This window comes from Saccopteryx bilineata, chromosome 3 (assembly GCF_036850765.1).
Source record: "Saccopteryx bilineata isolate mSacBil1 chromosome 3, mSacBil1_pri_phased_curated, whole genome shotgun sequence".
NCBI lineage: Eukaryota > Metazoa > Chordata > Mammalia > Chiroptera > Emballonuridae > Saccopteryx > Saccopteryx bilineata.
In genome coordinates, this window is record NC_089492.1 from 291,562,833 (window position 1) to 291,582,379 (window position 19,547).

Sequence of the window (19,547 nt, forward strand, 5' to 3'; positions counted from 1 at the left end):
TCTCTGCATGTCCAGGAGAGAGAGCCCAGCACAGTGTTGGGAAGGACAGAGCTTGGTCCTCAGACCCTGCGGACGATGTCACAGCCTCTCTTCATTTACTCAGGTCTAAAGGAAGGCCTGGTGAAGGGTGTCGGGGAGCCACAGTGAGGCCAGCAGTGTCCACGGCAGCGCCCTGACCCAGGGCCCCGCCTCGGGCGCAACGCAGAACACACCAGGCTCGCCTTCCCTGCCACCAGCCTTCCTGGGGGAGTCTGGTCGGGGGGCCGGGCAGCACAAGAACTCCTCAGACCCGGGCCTCCGTCACCGAAGGGGTTCCTTTCTGGACAGAGGTGAGCCCTCAGCCTCCGGGAAGAGATGAACTCGGGACGGCTCTATCTTTAATCTGGGGACGTCCTAACATCCAGGGGTCCCCCTGTGCCCCAAGTTGCTACACAAGCTTTTCCCCTGGCTGACCCTGGGAAGCCTGGAACCTCCCAGAAGAGAGAAGACAGGAGTCAGGGCCCAAGCACTGTCACTCTCCGAAGGTCAGTCACCTCTGAAAGCTCTGATTGAGAAAGGGCGTGCCATGGTCCCCCTTGAGAGGACGGGGCAGGGCGGCAGCGGCGTCCTCCGGCCCTGAGCACTCTGAACGGGCATGCGGGACACACGCCTGGGGCTCTGTGAACCAGGCGAATGGAACCTGCTAGAAACGTGCTCCTGACAAGGTCCTTATCCCCCCACCGCCAATGCTCCCTGTGCTTATTGGCCGCTCCTCCTCCCTGATTCCTGGCCAGGGACCCAGGTTTCAGGGTGGGAGGAGGGTGGAGCAGGTCAGGAGCTCCGTGGGGCAACCCTGGGAGTGCTTGTCCTGGGTCTCAGAGGCCCCTCCTGGGGGGAGGGGAGCACTCCAGGGCCTGCCAGTCATTTAATCATCATTATCCCAGTCTGGCTCAACCTTTGCACCAGGTTTTAGTTGGGGCCTGAAGGAGGCCAGGGGAGGAGTCTTGGCCACCTCTTTCCAGCCCAGCCACCGTCAAACCCCTGTCCTCTCTGCTCAGCAGCTGGCTGAATCTTCCAGGAGAGCCCCTTCCGTTCCCGCAGCCACGTCCAGCCCCGTGAGCCCACCCCCCCAGGTGCCCATGGACTGGAGGAAGCGGCCGGGCCTCCTCACCGCCCGCCCACCGGCCCTTGGCAGCCCTGCCTGGGCCTCCGCAGAGTGAAAGGAAGGCTGATAAATTAGTCTGGAGGGAAACAAGGCGCTTCTACTTGTAAAAGGTCACCACGACTTTGTTCTGGGTGAGGGTTTATCTCGGCTGCCGCAGGGACAGACAATGCCCGGGGCCTAAATGGCAGAAATCTTAGCCGGGCTTGTGAAATGCCTGTGCCGATAAGCCCGGACGGAACTCAGAAAGACCTAAATGGGGAAGGAGTGGACGGTGGGGTTTGAACACGACCGAACAGGGCTGACACAATAGGACGTGCGATCAAACGGGGCCTCAGCCCAGAGGGAGGAACGCACTCTCAGAGCCGGACAGAGCGGGTCCTTGTGGCCCGGCTGGCCAGCTATCCCTGCCCGGCCCCAGCCAGCAGACGAGGGGGCGGGGGTGGGGGGAATGGAGGGACACAGAGGTACACAAGACAACAAGACAGGGCCCACAGACGACCCCGGGTGCGGCCACGGGAGTTCTTCAAGCCAACTCCCTTGGAAACACAATTGACCATGTCACAGGCGGCCGGGGCCGGGCCCACAGGTGAGCTGGGACCTGTGAGCCAGTTCCCGTGCCAACAACACGAGGCTGTCCTTGTCCCAACGTCTTCCCTTTCGGAAGAGGAGACTCCACCAGATACAGTGAGGTGGGTCCAGACAACTGATTTCAAAGTCACCAGGAGGCCATTTTATTCACCTTGTTCCAAACCGTGTGAAGCGCGGTGTGGGGGCCATGAGGAGAACCCTGGCTGCCGAGGGCTCTGCTCCTGCGCCCCCCTACCACCACCACAGGGCCTCCTGAGCGGACCACGTGGGTGGACCCAGCCCTGGAGCACAGCTCACCCAGCCACACCTCAGCGCCTGGCGGGCCACGCAGAGCAGGAGCCGGCTGAGCGTTCTGGATGAGGCCGACGTGGCCTGCGACACGCCGAGAACACATTCCTAACTGGGGCGGGGGGGGGGGGGGCTAACTAGCCCTCCAAATTCCCAACTCGAGAGAAGCCCTGATAAGCAGACAAGGCCTGGCAGGAGGTTCATGCCCTTGTCCTATGACCCAGGGAGACCTTTTATGGCCTGCCGCCCCCGGGACTCTCGTCTGACCTAGCGGCGGGAGGCTCACAGAGGGGCTGGACGACAGAATGGCCAAGGCCGAGCTGGGGATCCCCGGGGAGCTGCCTGGCCAGTAGCTGCCACCCTCAGAAGGGGCCGCCCTCCTGGCCTGGTCTGCTCCCAGCGAGGCCGCTGCTGGGAAAGTACTAGAAATAGAAATATTTCCGTATAAGTGACGGAGACTGCAGATACTTCGGTCTTAGCAGGTGGGTCCCCGGCCAGACGGGGTCAGCGCAGAGGGGTTGGCCAGAGGCAGCTCGGGCTGGTCCCGAGAGACAGCCCCGCTCCGTCGGGTGCTGTGTGGGTGCAGACAGAGGCCAAGGTGTGTCTGTGTCAGGCCACACCTCACTCGTCCCTGTTCCCCCTGCAGGAGGCAAGGGCAGGGTCATCACCTGCAGGATGTGGCAGTGGGCGCCGCTCTAACCACGGGGGTGCTGGGGCAGTGGGGGGCTCTCAGAAAGCATGGGCTTCATGAACTTCAGGGGGGAACAGACAGGAAGACACTGCCTGGGGGTTCTGACTCGGGTCCCTTGCTTCTGCGTCAGCTTATCTTGTGGCTTTTCGGGACCCTCTCCCCTCTCTCGGGCTCGGGGGAGACACGGGGACACCCCCAGTGGTTTCCGCGCATGACCGGGATAGTCAGTGCCTGGGACCCTCACTTGGCCACTGCCGCCTTGCCCTTGCCTTGGGGAAGGGGTCATGCCAGAGGTCAGTCCTCAGCGGGTCATCCCTCTTCCCAAGGAGAGCACCTCAGGAGGCCCTTGCTGGCTTCGCCAGTCCTGCTAGACACAGAGACAGCAGGTGTCTTTGTTACTTTCCCCTGAGTGTGCAGTCCCGACTTTTCTTAGGGAAAAAAGAAAGAAGGGAGGGAGGGAGGGAAGGAAAGAGGGATGGAAGGAAGCATCCCCTTCTCCCAGGCAGCCTTTGGGGGGCGCCCCAGGGAAAGCTGATCTGCCATCATCCCCTTCATTCCCCCTCCCCCTCCCCAAATCCCTCCTCTGACAACTTGATGGTATTTGCCAGGTCCCCGGTTCATGGCGCGGAGTGAGGGTGGGCCCGGCTGTCACTGCCGTGTGTGAGAGAGAGATGTGAAGGGTAAAACACCATTTAAGAAGTTGGTATTCACGAACGTCTCTAGACTATGAAGAAAAAAAAAAGAAAGAAAATATTTATTTCCTTTTTCGCTTGTGAATCAGATGCTCTATTTAAAGAAAGTACCCTCTGCTGGACTGCGGCTGAGTTATTACCCCTTAAGGAAATAGAGGAGACGTCTCGGGAGGTATTCTTAGTCATTCTCTCTCCTTTCTTCTAAAATTCCTTATATACCCGCGCCTCGAAGCTGGGCCTAAGATAGTGCTGGGCTTCGTGGCATTCTTGGGCTAAAAATGTCTGGGCCTGATGTCACTCACGCACTCAAGAGGGACGGGCGAGGGTTGGCCCTACGGTCTCTTCACGGCCACTGTGAGCAGCTCCTGGAGAAGAGAGGGCGCCCGCCCGGGGATGTCTACACCCTGACCCTTGGTCGAGCATACGCGGCCCTGTCTAGGTCGGCTCGAATCTGATTCCTACTGGATGTCCCGGGAAAAGGTCCTCGCACGCACGCATGCACGCACACACGCACACTGTCTCGGTTTCCACGGCGGTGAACATTCACACGGTGGCATACTTACCCCCCCCATGGACACCTTCTGAATCTATGTTATGCCTTCTAAAAACACATTCAAGTAATTATCATGGGAAAAGGGGGAAAACCCAAAAAATATTTTTAAAAAAATCAAAACCCTGAAACGTTTCTAGGCCTCAAATAAAACTCTAGTCACCCACAGAGGAGCAGCGTTGGGGCAAATTCCGTGCCTGACGGAAGAACCATCGTAGGAAGGGTCTAGGGTCCAGTCCCGTGGGGGCGGGGCTGTGGGATGGTCCCACCTGTGTGTGCCGGTGCTTCTGAGAAAAAGCTTCTGAGAAAGAAAAAACAAATAGTCAAGGCCTAGGATGGAAGACACCACGCCCTAGCTCGCCTGGCCGTCAGACCAGCAGGAAGCCTCAGAATTGGATCGCTGTGGTTCAGACTGGCCCTGTCCTCTGTTTCTCTGGCACCTGACACTGTTGAGATGACGAAGGGGAAAAAAAGGCAGTAAGATGATCTAAGTAAATGACAAGCTAAATAAAAAAAAGAAAAGCAAGGTGCCAACAAGAGCCCACAGTGGTGGCGACGGCCCCAGGGCAAGAGAGAGAGTGAGAAGTGGGCGTGTCACAGAGCAGACACATGCTGGTCACCTGCTGAGCGACCCAATGCCCCGCAGCCATGCTGGTCATTCCCTCTCTCCTCTCTGTGCTCCGTGGTGGGTGGAGCATGCTGGCAAAGCGTGGCTGGCGTGAAAACCTCTGCTCGCCGCCCTGCCAACGGACACCCTGGGACTCCCGCGTGGGGCGGCAGGCCTGGAGGAGTCTCCCTCATTCTTTCTAGGTCGGCTGTCTGACCCCGCCGGCCCGCGGAACGTCCTGGGTGCTCTCACAGACCTGACATCCAGGTGGGCTTGTCGAGACTGTTGGTTCTAAACCAGGCCAGTCCTGGAGGAACAGGGTCCGCTGGTCCCTCTCCCTGGTGAAAGCCTGGTGTCCCCGGGGGTGGGGCCTAGGCACCTGGAATTCTAATGCTCCAGGTGGTTCTGACGGGCAGTTCAGGTCAGGCCCCCAGACCTAGACTTCCGCCCCCAGGTCTCAGATGCCCAGGGAAAACCTGACCTTCGCAGGGTGACCTTCACATTTTTCTTTGGGGACTCGGAGGGAAGAGTCCCCGAAAAGGTGTTTTGTTTTTTTGCCAGGGAAGAGAGAGAGGTGCGGCGGGTGAGGTGGGAAAGAGGACGAGGCGACCCCGAATCTGAGACTCGGGGGGAGGTCTCAGGCGGCGGCATGGGGGCACGCAGGACTCTCACCACACCCGCCCAGCAGAGGCCGGATGCACCCAGGAACTCAGAGCTGAGCCACACCTGGCCCCAGCAGCGGGGACTGTCCCGCCCCTGAAACCCGGGAATGCCACCTGGGTCCTCGCTGTCCCACATGCGTCTCAGCACCTGTGAGATGTGTCCCGTCCCACAGTCTCAGAGGCCGAACTCCCCCTCCAAGTGACACCCAGCTGACCCTGGGGAATGGACACCCGTGGGCTTCATCCTCATCCCTGCCACTTTGGACTCAAAATAGGCCTCAAAACATCTTCCCATTTCAAAGATGCTCAGCCTCAGCTAGGGAGGAAAAAAAAAATCAAAAACGTCGCTTTCCTAAGAATACCTACGGTGGGTACACACACACACACACACACACACACACACACACACACGTCATGCCACTCAAGTCCAGCCTTCTTTAAGGCCTGGTGTCCCGGACAATAACTTGGTCTGAAATTTATAGAAACGTCCTGGCTTCTGGGAATGCAGGGCAGGAGTGACATTCTCCTGCGGCATCCCTTACCCTGGTATCTCTGGGTGTCCTGGCAGCTCATGGACCATGGGGGTGGTCCTGGTCCTCCCCAACACCTCCCATGGGCCCCGGAACCCTGGGGGAGCTTGTTTGGTTTTTGGGGGGGGGCGGTTCTCATGGTTGAAGCACTGGAGAATCAAGCAGTCCGAGACCTCGGGGCTATTTCCCCGTGAACCTGGAGCCTCCCACAGGCCTAGGCCCAGACACAGCCTGTTTGTTGACTGAACAAGGGATTGCAGATATTCACACTCTGGCACTGAAACCAAGGGGATGAGGTGAAGCCCTGAGTTAGGTTTTTAGATAACTAGAAAACTGAAAACCCGTCCGTCCACGCCAACACGCCCACCAACCGGCTCCTTAATCAGAGGTGGAGGTGACAGCGTTCAGCTGCTGAGGTACCAGTTGCAGGCCGGGTGAGGCTCTGGGCCCCAGGCAGCCACCTTTGCTGGCTTATCAGGATGCACAGTCACTGGACCCAGAAACAAGCAGAACACGGGCACCTGACGGCAAGAATCACTCCCTTGGCCTCCCTGGGTGAGCATGGCCTTCCCCCCCACCAGGCCCTAGAGCTGTGTGTGTGTGTGTGGGGGGGTTCCCAGCTGCAGGGACAGCCCCGGGCAGGTGGCAGTCCTTCCCGTCAGCTCTCACAGTCCCATTTCCCTCGGGGCTGTCACTCTGAGCCATCTCTTCATTAGCAAAATAAACAGCGTGGTGATAAATGTCATGATTTACTCAACAAATGATGAAAATCATTGTTTTTTCCAGACCCCAGGGCCATGAAATGTAATCATGGGTGATTTATCCAGGCAGGGTGAGTGGTGGCCTCGTCAGCAAACATCTGGGGTGGGGGGTGGGGTGTTCAGGCATCATCCCTGACAGGGTGACGGCCCACCACCCTTTGAGATGGAGCCCAGGTGCCGTCTCCACTCACCTCAGCTCTCATCTGTCCCCCCAGATGTGGCTGGCCGGGTCGGGGGCTGAGGAGACATATCTGACCCGGGGCGTGTTTCCTTCCAAAATAACGGGAATCTCCAGGCGTGCCCCCAAAGCACCCAGGAGGAGGGAGGCTCCGAATCGCTGAGTGTTCCGGTACACACGCCCCTGGGCCAACGCCCTTGTTCCTCCTACTTCTTGGAGGAAAAACTCCTGCGTGAAACAAGGGTACTCTGCCCCCCCAAACCTTGAACCCAGAGGCCATAGGTCATCCATGTCACAGGGCCAGCAGGGGAGAGAAAAGGTGTTTTGTTTTTTTGTCAGAGGGGTGAGCGACCCCAAAACCTTGCACCAGCCGGGCGGCGTGTCAGTCACACAGAGACAAAAGGGAAACGGCCATTCAATTGGATTTCAGCGGACTCTCTAGGAAAACAATTTCGTCCTCAGAGCGGAAAGGAAACTGTTTCCATGGTGTCCCCATATGACTGTAAGAATAATCTATTTGACCCTAATTTTAATCCAGTCCTTGGGTACACCTTCCTGGGTCTGCAGCGGGGGGAGGGAGAAATCCCTTTGTGTGCCCGTGTTCCAGGCCACAGCAGAGCTGGGACTGCACACATCGGCTCCTGACTGTCCGCTCCCCGCCCTGCTCCCCGCCCCCAAGTCCACCATGAATTCAGCCCCAGCCCCTCCTCGGATTTCCGTTGGCACCTTTGCTAAAATGTCCCTAGCTCTTCTCCTTCAGTAAACAATTATCATGTCAAAGGTAGAAAATCAAAGCACCCCAGTTTATGAAACAATTACCAGTATGAGCAATTGCACATTCATGTGCGTTGTCCCCGGGACCCGCTCTGCTGTCCTGGGTCTCTGCCACCCCACCCCACCCTGCCGCCTCACCTGCTCACCTGACGCTTATGTGCTCACACCTGTCTAGTTATTTTCCTCACCCAGCTGAGCTGACGGCCCTGGGCCGAGCCCACCACCGCGGGGCCCAAGGAGTGGGTCTTGGCAGGAGCGCAGACTGGACGGGGTGTGTGTGGTCAGGCTGCCTGCTGGTCAGGCATTTAGTGACTGAGGGATTCACACAAAGGTCCAGGCTGCAGATCCTGGGTTTCTCGCTCTGACCTGGAACCTGTTTGCAGGCGTGGGGTGGGGGCCCTTGAGAGCACACGGTCGGTTGGTGCCTAACTGGGAAGGAGCACCTGAGAGCCACGTATCTCTCCCGAGGTGCCCGTCCTACTTGAGGAAGGCACAGGCACAAAGCAAAGGGCAGTGACTATCTCAGGGGACACGTGGAAAATTCCATAGAGGGAAGATGGTGAGTGGCTTTCTGCCCCAAAGACCCAAACCGAGGTCCATGGGAGAGAGAAAGAAACCTTGGCCTTATGATCTATTTCAGGCAGAAATGGGTTCGCCCTGAGTTTTGGGGACCTCCCCCACTTCCTCCTTTCCTTCTGTCCTCAGGGAGGCGGTGGCTTCCCACCCAACCCTGCCATTGGCTCTCAACTACAACGACGACACAAACAGCTGCCTAACCCATTTGCTGAGGCCATGAAGCCCGAAGACGGGGACCACCGCGCAGATACTCAGCGCCTGAGCGCGCGAAAACAAGGATGGGCGAGGTCAAGTCGGTCATCCTCCTGTGGGCGGAGGCTGGACAGAGGGCAGAGGCTCATCAGGGCTGGTGTGAAAGGCAGCCGTCCGGTCACGACTAGGGACAAAGCCTGCCGCCCCCGAGGAGGGAGGTGCCGTGCAAGGCAGAGCATTCCCTCACGTACGGCGAGAATACACAATATCGCAAAGTCAACAGGCCTGGGCAGATAACGGCCACGGCCCGTACCAGGCCTGGCACCCAGCGAGCGGCGGCCATACGGGTCATTTCTTTATGAAGGAGCAAACAGGAGCACATATCGGAGCAGACAAGTACAAAGTCGCCTCAAGGTGCTCTTTGTAAGCTTCTCTTCCGCCAGGATGTCTAAAAGCCACCTGCTCGATGACTAGTCCAGACCCTTCCCTGTGTGTCACACACACAGCCGTAAATCACTCTCCCAGACGGCCAGTCTTGGAAGGACAGGACAGGCAGTGTTTGAAAAATGCCATCTCACGGAGAAGACCACTTACCTGTCACACTGTTGGAAAACGCTCTCCTCGGTCCCAGAGGGGTTGTCCACACAAACCACCATGAGAGAGCGAGCACCCAGCATGGCCCCAGGGGGCTGCAGTCCACACCCCCTTCACCTCCTGCCTCACTTTGCTCCTGGGCCCCTGGGCGTCTGTTCTGAAGGTGACCCTGACCTTGAGTGGCACAGACCCGAGTCTGCCGCGTGGGGACGTGCCCGGCTCATGCAGCCCAGCTGCCCAGCAGTGGTGAGTTCTGGAGCACCCATGCCTTTGTCCATCTGGTCAACCTACCTCCCAGGTAAACCAACAGAGCTGGCCCTGAGGCGGGGAGCTTTTGTGTCCCCCAGTGTCCATACCCTATGTGCGACCAGGGACCACAGTCTACCTTTCTGCTGGGAACTCGAGGGCCAGCGGGGTTGAGGGCGCACCTGTGCGTCTCCGGTGATGGAAGGAAGGTCTGCCACGCTGTGGACAGCCTCTACCTCCACCTCGACTGTGAACATCATCACATCCAGGCCCTGTGAGACTCTGAGAAGGGGTCAATGCTGATGGGCCCCAGGGGAGATGCCCCAGAGTGGCTGGAAAGAGGCACACTGGAGCCTCCCCACATCCCTAAGGAGAGACTCGGCCAAGCTGTGAAGGCTTAGACGTCAGAAAGCCTTGTGGAGAGCAGAGGTGGACCCACACACAATAATACCGTGGGACCACCCAGGTAGGAACCTTTCCAAAGCCCTTGAGAGAATGTGAGAGCTGTTTCCTCCAACCCTCACTGCCCTGGTCCCTTCCTAGAGCACACAGGTGCTCTTCCTAGAGCTGACCTCCACCCCAGAAGGAATCTCCGTGTGCGCCTGCATTTTCCACCAGGCGGGGTTCTAGCCAGAAAAACACTCAAGTGTGGCTGTGCGGGGACCCAGGGGACCACCTTAACATCCCCCAGATTAGGGCCCAGAGTCCATGGTGGCCTGCATAAGATACCTCCAAGGGAGGGACACCTTCAGGGACATCAGCACCCTTCGCCCAATGTGCCTCCACTCTCCTGACCGCACCCGGGCTCCAGAACCATCGAGGCAGGCCTAAGTCAGGGGGCTCGAACCTGCAGACGCCCCTCTCCGGCGGGATGGGACTATACCCCACAAACACAAGGAGTGAGGGCTCCTCTCAGGGAGCAAGGTGACAGGGAGTGGTGAACAGGGGTCCTAGGCTTTGATGTGCACGGGGTGCTCAGCCCTAGCAGCTAGGGGACAGCACGGCCACCGGGCAGGCGTGCTCTGTGAGCCGCTCGCCAGCAGTCAGAGCCCCATGTGCCCGAGGTTTCCCTGGAGTAGAGACTGCTGTCTGGGGACATTCCATCAATCTCCATTGTTGGGCTGAGATTGCAGGTTTAGCACCTAAGACCCAGACGGGAAGCACTGGAGGGAGGGGGTGCGGGGAGGGTTGTTCAAGACATGAGCTCATTAAAGACACATTTCCGGGAAGAGAGCGGGCACAGCCCACGGGGGGCTGACAAGCGTCCACGAGGACCTCCGATGCTTTCTGAGTCACGTCATGCGGGCTGCAGGATAAAATAAGCCTGGGAAATGTGACATTCGAATGCTCTCTCCAACCGAGCCTCCTGCCTGGGGCGGCGGCGGCAGCGGCTCAGGCGGCTTTATAAATAGATGGAGCACAAGATAAATGGCCACGATCAATCACGCCAACACGGAAGGAACACTCACCTCCCACCCAAAGTCGGCCTCCTTCAGCGTGGCCCGGGGCGCCACCATGTAGGGCCCGAAGCGCTCCCCAATCTCCATCTTCTTCTTGGCCCAGATGCCCAGGCCGGCCCCCGGGATCGAGGACTCGCGGAGCTCGAAGTCCGGCGGGATGGGGATGTCTTCCGGGATGTAGACGGGGGCCTCATATGGCGAGCCCTCTTTGGGGGTGAAGTCCTCGCTGGTGGGGAAGGGGGACGCCGGCCCCATGGGGATGGGGGACATGATGCTGTCCTCGGTTTCGTCCTCGGCGCTCTCTCCCGCCAGCAGGTCCGGGTCTGGCTCATACATATTATTTACAATGTCGCCGTCACCTGCAGGGAAAACAAGGCAGCAGCGTCAGGCCGGGTGGCCAGCACACCTTCCCCAGGGCGGGAGGCTCAGGGACCACAGGGCACTGAGACAGAAGAGGAACCCAGGGTGCCAAGAGGTCCGGAAGTCCCTGGCCACTGGCCCTGCCCAGGACACACGCCCATGACCCTGAGCTGAGCAGCCCTCATCCCTGTTAGAGGCGCCCAGGAAGGAGGTTCCACCAGCTCCTTCAGGAACCGACGTTCCTTGCGTCTCCCCAGGGCCCTGCGTGGGACCGAGACCCCCATCTGCCTGTTCCGCTTTAGGAGAGAGGAACTGGAAGATGCCCACACTCCACAGGTTTGGGGACAGTGAGGGGAGCCATCACAATGGGCACCCAATCCGGCGCTGGTGGTGAAACCCATGTTCCAGGGCCATCCCGTTGGTGTCTGTGGCCTTGGGAATCTGGGCGCGGAGATACGTCCCAGTTCTTGGGAAGACGCAGAATTTGGGTTCCCATGGAATGTGTCCCAAGACTTGAGCCACTCTGAGCAGCTGGATGGGGCCAGCAGGACCCAGGAAGTTCCCGACGGCCTCCTGCCAGGTTGGGACAAAGGCCCGCTGGGGTCAGGAACATGGGACTCATGGGACGGCAGGTCCCAGGACATGGCAGAAGGGCAGAAGGGTCCTTGGCTTATGTCTGGGGAAGTCTCTCTTGGGGGTTCTTCCTAAAAGACATGTGGGAACCTAGACAGTGCCACCTGGACATATACCAGCCCCGAGAAGGGGATAAAACATGGGTGGCGGGTATGTGATAGTGAAAGCAAGGGGTGAGTCACACCGTGGGGAAGGGGCTCGCTCCAGGTGCCGACCCAAAAAACTGAACAGACAGGTGGATATTCACAACACACTATCCACAAGCCCCCACAGGTAGGAACACCCAGCAGGTGTTCCCCACCCATCAGCAGGTGAAGGAGGAACAAACATGGTCCATCCACACAGTGGAGTATTACGCAGCCGTGAAAAGTGCCGACCACGGACATGCCCTGCAAACATCACGCAGAGAGAGGGGGGGGGAGAGGGAGAGAGCCAGACACAAAGGCCCACGCCTGTGTGGTTCTGTGTCTATGGAATACCCAGAGCCGGCGGCGCATAGAGACAGAATTGATATTGCCAAGGAATGGGTGTAGGGGTCTCCTTTGGGGGAAGAAAATGTTCTGGAACTGGGCAGAGGGGGTGGTCACACAATATTGTGAATATGCTCAATGTCACTGATGTGTCCACTTGAAAACGGCTCTTTTTATTTTTATGTTATTTGAATCTCACCATCATAAAGTTTTAGATGTCAGAAACGGTGCGGGGGGGGGGGGCTGCGGCGGGGGGAATGGAAGGGAGGGGGCAGAAGGAGCAGGAGGCCCAGCCCGCTCGACCCCCTCCAGCCTGCCGACCATATGGAGACGCTTCCGCCTGAGCCTTCTGCCCTTCGAAAACCTGCGAAAGTGCCTGGCCTCTGTGGTCACTCCACTCCGTGGCCCTTGTCTCTCGCCCCACCCCCCGCTCCTGACTGACGACTGGACAATCGGCTGGTGAAGCAGAAGTCTCCACGGAGACGAGACTTTTAAGAGAGAGAAAAATGATGCCATTGGGCCCCTCGTGCCGGCAGCAAACAGAACTGGGCGAGAAGAAACAAAATGTTTTCTTTACAAAGAACCCCAAGTCTTGAAGAAGAAGAAGAAGGAGGAGGAGGAGGAGGAGGAGGAGGAGGAGGAGAAGAAGAAGAAGAAAACAACCATGGGGATAATACTTATTTAATTTAGCAGCATTCACAGAAAGTAATTGTTATGTTTTAAGTGACCAACAGTTCCTTGTTAATTGGCTGGTAGGATCCTTTCAAAAACACAGCACCCAGCAGCCCCCGCCACCCTGAGGATTCGAGGTTGTTCAGCTTTGAAAGCGCACCCCCGTGCACCTTCCCTGACCGCCGGGGGCGGGGGGGGGGCACAGAGGTAAATTACAAGGGGAGGTGGGTAATTAAGGTGCCACCTCATTATTGGAAACTGGGAACTGTGCAAACAAGGCCCCCCCCCATGCGTCCTTAACCCCTGGGTGGTGGGGGGTGCCTTCGCTCCAGGATGATGATGAGGGGGGTGGGCAAGGCTCCCCCCCCATGCAGGGGACTCGCTTGCAGAAAGTGTCCCCTTGTACGAAGGTACATCTCGGGGTGGCTCTTTTGTGGTTGTTGTTGTTAGGGAGATTTATTTTTCTCTTCTTAAATTTTCTGTTTGAATTGTTTGAATTCTACTTCCCAAAACGCCTCACCTGCAGTAGGACAAATCAGCACTCAGAGGGTATGTTTAATTTACTGTAGGCCGAGCAAACAGCCTCCAAGCGCGCAGCGGTGTTTCCTGCTGATTAAAGGAGGCTGTGCTCTGGCCCCCGCCCCCGGCGGGCACAGGGGTTAAGTGATTGCCCCGAGCGCCAGGAAAACCGAGTCTCCACTCGGCTGCCCGCCCCCCAGCACGCTTCTCTCAAAGCTGGGGGACAGGTGGCCTCATTACCGTGCAGAAACATTTGGAGAAAATGAGGTGTCTCGAGCAGCCAGCCCCCGGGGGGCCCTGAAGAAAGCTAAGAGTGGCTCAGAGGCGCCAGAGCCATGGGGCAGGCCAAGCACATGTGGTCCTGCTCCCCCAGGGTCCTAGGGACCCAGAGAGGACGAAGCCAGAGACCACCCTTTCTCAGCCCTGTGCTCCAGCCAGGGGGGCCTGGGAAGTAGTGGCCCCAGGCAAGAGCCCCTCTGCCCTCTCCCCTCTGCTCTCTGGCCTGGGCTGGACATGCATTTCCCCCCAGCCCCCTCTACCCGGGCCCCATGACTGCTGGCGCATTCTCTCTCTCTCTCTCTCTCTCTCTCTCTCTCTCTCTCTCTCTCTCGTCGGAATGCAGCGCCAAGAACATGAACTTTTTATGACTTTGGAAACCGGCTGTACAATGCTGTTATTTACTGGCCCGGAGACCTCAGGTCTTTTATTTGGGGTTTCGCTGTCGTTTCAGGAGAAAGGTTTCATGGCCGAGTCCATCATTCCTCAAAATCCTTTTGGGAAACCTACCAAGAGAATAAAACCAGGGAGGCGAGGGGAAGAGGGCAGGCTGTGGCCGGAGGAGAAGGAGCAGGATGCCGTGAGCCAGTGAGCAATCCTGAGCCGGGGCCACTGAGATCGGGGGTAGGAGGGGATGGGGGGGCACGGGCAGCAGGCGCCCGGTCCCAGCCTGACCGCTGTGTTCTTCTTGGTGAACGTGAAGCCAAAACCCGGTGTGCAGGCTCGTCACACACAATTCAGCATGTGCTCTGTGGTCGTTTGGTCTCGTAAAATGCGTCACAGAAGTGGAGAAACCCAGTGGCTCCCAGGTCTGGGACCGTGCCAACTGGGAGCCAACATGTCCCTGGCTCTTCCCCAGCCCCTGGTCCCTCTGGGCCCTTAGTTTAGGGCTGGGTCTTTTCCAGCCTCAGAGTGGGAGCCTCTGCCCAGCTCCCCGCCCCACACTCAGATGTTAACTGACCCTGACCAGAAGCCACCCTACCATCTCCCAGAGCCACATGGAAGCCTCAGGAGCCAGAGGGAGAGAGAGGCCTCAGATGAGGACAGTCGTGCTCCCTGAGCTAGCGCCGAGGGTCCCTCCTGCACTGTCCCTGCGAGGCTGGTGGACAAATAAGCAGTGTCCCTCCCTGGAGGGTGATTATAATTGGTGTAAAGACCACTGGCTCCTTCCAGCTCCCGGCAGCTGGCTCCCGGGGGGACCTGGAGAGATTTAAGCCTTGCTCCTCGGCCAGGGGTTCAGGAGGGAATTTCTCTGAGTCACTGTATGTTTCTGCCTCTGTCATGCGGCGGAGTTTTCAGGAGAGCCGTTACACCTGCTGGCCCTGCCTGGGGGGTGGGGGGTGGGAGCAGGGGCCGGGAGCGCACGTGAGCGTGTGTGTGCCGCATGTGTGTAACGGGCCTGCGAGTCGGTAAGGAATGTGTTAGGGGAGGTGATGAACTCGTAAAAAGAAGTCCACAGGGGCCTCATCCAGCCCCCTGCCTGTCCTCTGCCTGGTGACCCCAAGAAGAAGGGAAGGGAAAGCCCTTCTGTTTGGCTTGGGAGCCAAAGGGCCAAGGCCCCCGCACCTTTCCTCCTCCAAGCAGGAGACAGCAGGGTGGTGTCTGGCTGCCCCGGGGTGCGCCCCTCACCGGGTCAGAAGGATCCTCAGGGAGCATCCCAATGCTGGCCCCCGACATCCTTGTGGGGACAGTGCACACTGCCAACAGGCCCGCGAGGCCGGCTTTCCCTCCCCCCAGCACAGAACACGTTTCTCCCCGAACACTCACTACCTCCCCAGACACCCGTACTTGGCCGTAGGAGGATTCTGTCCTCTGGACACTGCATAGCCTGCCCAGCCCCAGAGGGTGTGCGTGGACGTGGGGAGCGTGGGTTCTGTGAGCCACCAGCAGACACTGGCCTCCTGGGGCTCCAAGCCTCCATCCATCCTTTCTGCCTGGCCCAGAGAGCCGCCGGCCCGGCCTTTGCCAGTCCACCCTTCCAGTCGCTGAATGGAGAAGGGCTGGCTGACCCACTGGCTAGGTCACACCAAAGTTCCCACCACCTTTAGGAAGTTACTCCTGGAAGCAGCTGGAGGTAAAAGAGGGGCGGGGGCGGTGATTTTCCCAGACAGAAAAGCGAACTTTGTATTTGGAGCAGCCTCAGGGACAGTCAGGATGAGCTGTTGGGAGCTGGGAGGTCACAGGAGGACCAGGTGAGACATCTCAGGGGCCGCACGGCTCTGCATCCTGCCTGTGGTGGTGGGCACAGACCTTCCCGGGAGTAGCTACCGAGCTAAGTGCACAGGGCGCAAGTTAAAGCCCCAGGTCGGAAGGAGGATACATTGTACTGACATCCCAGACTGTATCCTTGTCCACACCAGGCAGACTGGAGTTCTGCAAACTGTTAGCATCTGGGAAACCCGCAAAAGGCAGGCTGAGGGCCTCTCCCTCTCACAGTCCTACCACTGCCTGTGAATCTACAATTGTTGCAATTAAAGTCTTGATGAAAAGGAAACCCACTTTGAAAAACCACAGGTCTTTATTCCACCTATGCACACAGCGGGGTGAGATTCCTTCCCCGATGAATGTATTCGAGAACACATTTAATTGCTCTCAGAGATCCCTCACGTTGTCCAGGGGCCCCTGCCCACATGCCCGTGGCGTCCAGCTCATCCTTAACTGCCTGGGCTTCAGGCAGAAAAACCAAAAGGTCATACCAGTCGTCTTGGGCCAATCATCTCCATCATCTTCAATACCCTCCGAGGACATTGGCGCCAGGCAGGGCGGGAATGGGGGAGGCTGGCAAGGTGCCTAGTGCCCAGCCTGAGAGTGAGCCTCCCAGAATCTGCTCCTTCTCCCTCCCCCCTCATTCTAGCCCACCTGGCGATCATCTCAGGGTGGTGGTGGGTCAAAAGCAAACTGTCCTCTGATGATTTGATGCTGACCCCTGGGTGGACACTACCATTTCCCCAAATGGGAGAGAACAGGTCGTTGGAAGAAAGAGAGATAGAAGGGCCACAGTGTCCCCTCCCCCCATGAGTGAGCTGCTCAGAAACAGAACTTGTGGGACCCGCAGTGGACCTGGAACTTGGTTTGCTGACGGAACTCGGATGGCGAGAACAGTCTGCAGTAAAGTCCACCCAGGCCCCGTGAGGTCAGCCATTATCCGCCCTCCGCCTTTACCCACTTCCCGTGGGGCTGGGGATGCACGGCCCTGCCCAGTGAGGACACTCACGCCGGCCGCAGCCCACCCTGGGGGCTGCCTGTTTCCTGGCTGCCCCCTGAGGTCCACCCTGCCCTTTGCAGCTGGCTCATGGGCTCAAAGAGCCCACGAGGGGAGGCTGTCCCGGCCAGCCCGTGGAACCCAGCTCCAGAAGGCCCCAGCGCTTTCTCAGACCCAGAGCCACTGACACCTCCTCCAGGGTTCACCCTCACGTATCAGCCGGTGGCACCGCAGTGGCCAGGGCCCTGGCGCTGACATGTCCTCCTTGTAGACTGGGACAGACACGACGTCCTTGCATGGTGATGGTGACACTATGGTGGGGGGTGTGATGGACAGGCCTGGGCTAAAGGCTCTTCCAGACCTTCTCCCCAGTCGAGGACACACCAGGTGAGTCAGGTCCGATCTAGAAACTTCTAAAGCAAACCCTTCCTGGGGCCCATGAGGTACAACAGCAGGCCTTGGCCGTGGGCCGCCCTGGGAATTCTGCACCCGTGACCTCTGAACCCAGAGAATTCACAGCTGCACCTCTCAAAGGGGCGGTGATTTCCTGTAGGAGACCTGCTGTCTTGCTCAACAAAGCTGTGTCCCTCAGGTCCGACAGCGCCAGACACAAGGACACACAGAAGCTGAGGGATGAGTGATCACTTCTCCCATCCCAGGGACCACCTGACCTTAAATTGACCTGGATTGGAAGCTAATCTAAGGAACGCCCCCCTTGTCTGAAGAAGCCAGGTGAGCACAGGAGACAATGGCAGGTCTGAGATGTTGTTGGAGACAAGACCACATGGTGCGGTGTCCAGTGGTGGGTCAGCCAAAATGGAACCTGAGCACGCATGCCCGGACGCGCTGGCTGTGGTCCTCACCGCCTCGTGCCGAAGAACTCTGAGCAAGCCTGTGGCTTCCTGGTAGGAACATGCCCAGCGGGCTGAGACATGAGGTTCGGAAGCAAGGGACGCAGAGAAGCTGAGTGTTTTGGGGGTGGTTTTCCCCTCTAGCTCAGAGGTTCTCAGAGTGGGGTCCCCAGACCACAGATATCTGTGTCCACTGGCACTTGTGAAACTGTAGTTCCCACCCCGGACCTGTTCTACCTGAGACCAAGTGCAGTCCAGGCGATCTTTGTACAGGAGCCCCCCAGAATGTGACAACCGCTGGTGGGGCTCCAGGGGGGGTGCACAGCCCATGGCAGAAATGCCGAAACAAGAAGCACGCACCCTAGAAAAACAGGGTTGCACATGAAAAGAACCAACGTCCTAAAAACTGCCAAAGATCACCCTGGAAGTCTGGGCCAGCTTCCGCCACACCGACCTGTTTCCATTCATCCCTGAGCCACAGCAAGAAAGTCTGCAAATCGGTTACTTGGCAGGAGGGGAAGGGCCTGCAGTCAACCCACCATGCCCAGTAACCCCATCTGCTCGCCAGGAGAAATCGTGCCTCAGTTTACTTTCTGTCAGAAGCGCTTAACGGGTGCTTCTCAGCTCAGGAAGTTACACCCTGGCTGAGCTTACAGCTGGTTCCTCCCACTGCTGTGCACCTGGCTATGTCACTGGGGGGGGGGGGGTTCACTGTGGACTTCCACCAGACAGTGACAAAGCCCACCCCCAACTCCCACCATCTGCAGACTGGCCTCCAGACCCTCTGAGACACTTGCTTGCTTTTATAACACCGTTTCTGTGGCTGAAATGGGACCCAGGCGGTGACACTTTCCCTCCTTCCCTCACATGGTTCCCAGGGGGAAGACCCATGTGACATCCAGGAATCACCAGGTTATAGTTCCAGTAAAACCAGGCGTGGTTAGGCCTCCCAAATCTGTTTTCAACAGAAACATCCTGCACGGGGACCAGCAGACATAGCAAGCCCAGGGCCTTCTGGAAGAGCCCGCTCCCCCCAGGACCTGTGTGGGCCCTAGGCCAGAAGTCTCCATCACATTAACCCACAGCAAGGACCTCAACCTCAGGAGAGACAGGCTGGGGCATGGACACCCCCTCCCCCAAGGCCAACTCAGGGTTTTTATTGACAAGGGCCACGTTAAATTCCACCAGGCCTATCAGAAGCAGCCCTGAAAGGTACCGTTCAGTTCAGCTGGGCATATGAAAGAAACACAGCAAAGGTGAGGCCAAGTGGAGAACAGACGATACCTAGGGCTCTGGGAAGTGAGGTCAGTGGCTGGCCACAGGGCCAATCGATTCTAGGACCACCCAGGGGTGACTATAAGAGCAGCTGGGTAATGGCAGATAGCCCTGGTCAGCACACAGGCTTGTCCTCTGTTTTGCGGGTAGAAACCATGAGCACTAAGCCAGCTTGTCCGTTGAGGCCTCATGGGCTGCTCTGCGCTGACCAGACCATAGACCATGCGGCTGGCCCTGACATCCATCTGATCTTTGCAGAGACCCCGTCTCTGCAAAGGGAGGAGGGATGGCTCCGACCTCCCTCAGCCGGCACATCAGGGAAACCCCAAGGCCACACAGCTGTCAGGGCTACTGAGGCTTGATTCTAAAGTTCTTAGATGCCACACGGTACAACCTCAACATTCTCTCTGCAGTGAAACAACACGTGGAGAAGTGTCTCAGCACAGAGTGATGGCCTTCCTCCTGTCTCATAGAAGACACGGGAAATGAATAAATGGATGGATGGATGGATGGATGAGTGGATGGTAGATGTGTAGATGGATGGATGGATGATGGATGGATGGATGGATGGATGGATGGATGGATGGATGAATGATGGATGGAAGGAAGAAAAGATGGATGGATGGATGGATGGATGGTGGATGGATGATGAATGGATGATGGATGGATGTGTGGATGGATGTATGGATGAATGGATGGTAGATGTGTAGATGGATGGATGGATGATGGATGAATGATGGATGGATAGATGGATGG

The 19,547-nt window shown here is 58.1% G+C and overlaps 1 protein-coding gene across 5 annotated transcripts in view; it reads right to left on the bottom strand.

The window, feature by feature from the left end:
- PRDM16 (PR/SET domain 16) overlaps positions 1 to 19,547 on the bottom strand; it is a 309,651-nt gene that overhangs the window by 196,817 nt on the left and 93,287 nt on the right. For all 5 annotated transcript variants that reach the window (XM_066270642.1, XM_066270641.1, XM_066270640.1 and 2 more), the window contains exon 2: positions 10,543 to 10,892. In XM_066270642.1, the coding sequence (XP_066126739.1) occupies positions 10,543 to 10,892 (350 nt within the window). The remainder of the gene's footprint in view (positions 1 to 10,542; positions 10,893 to 19,547) is intronic.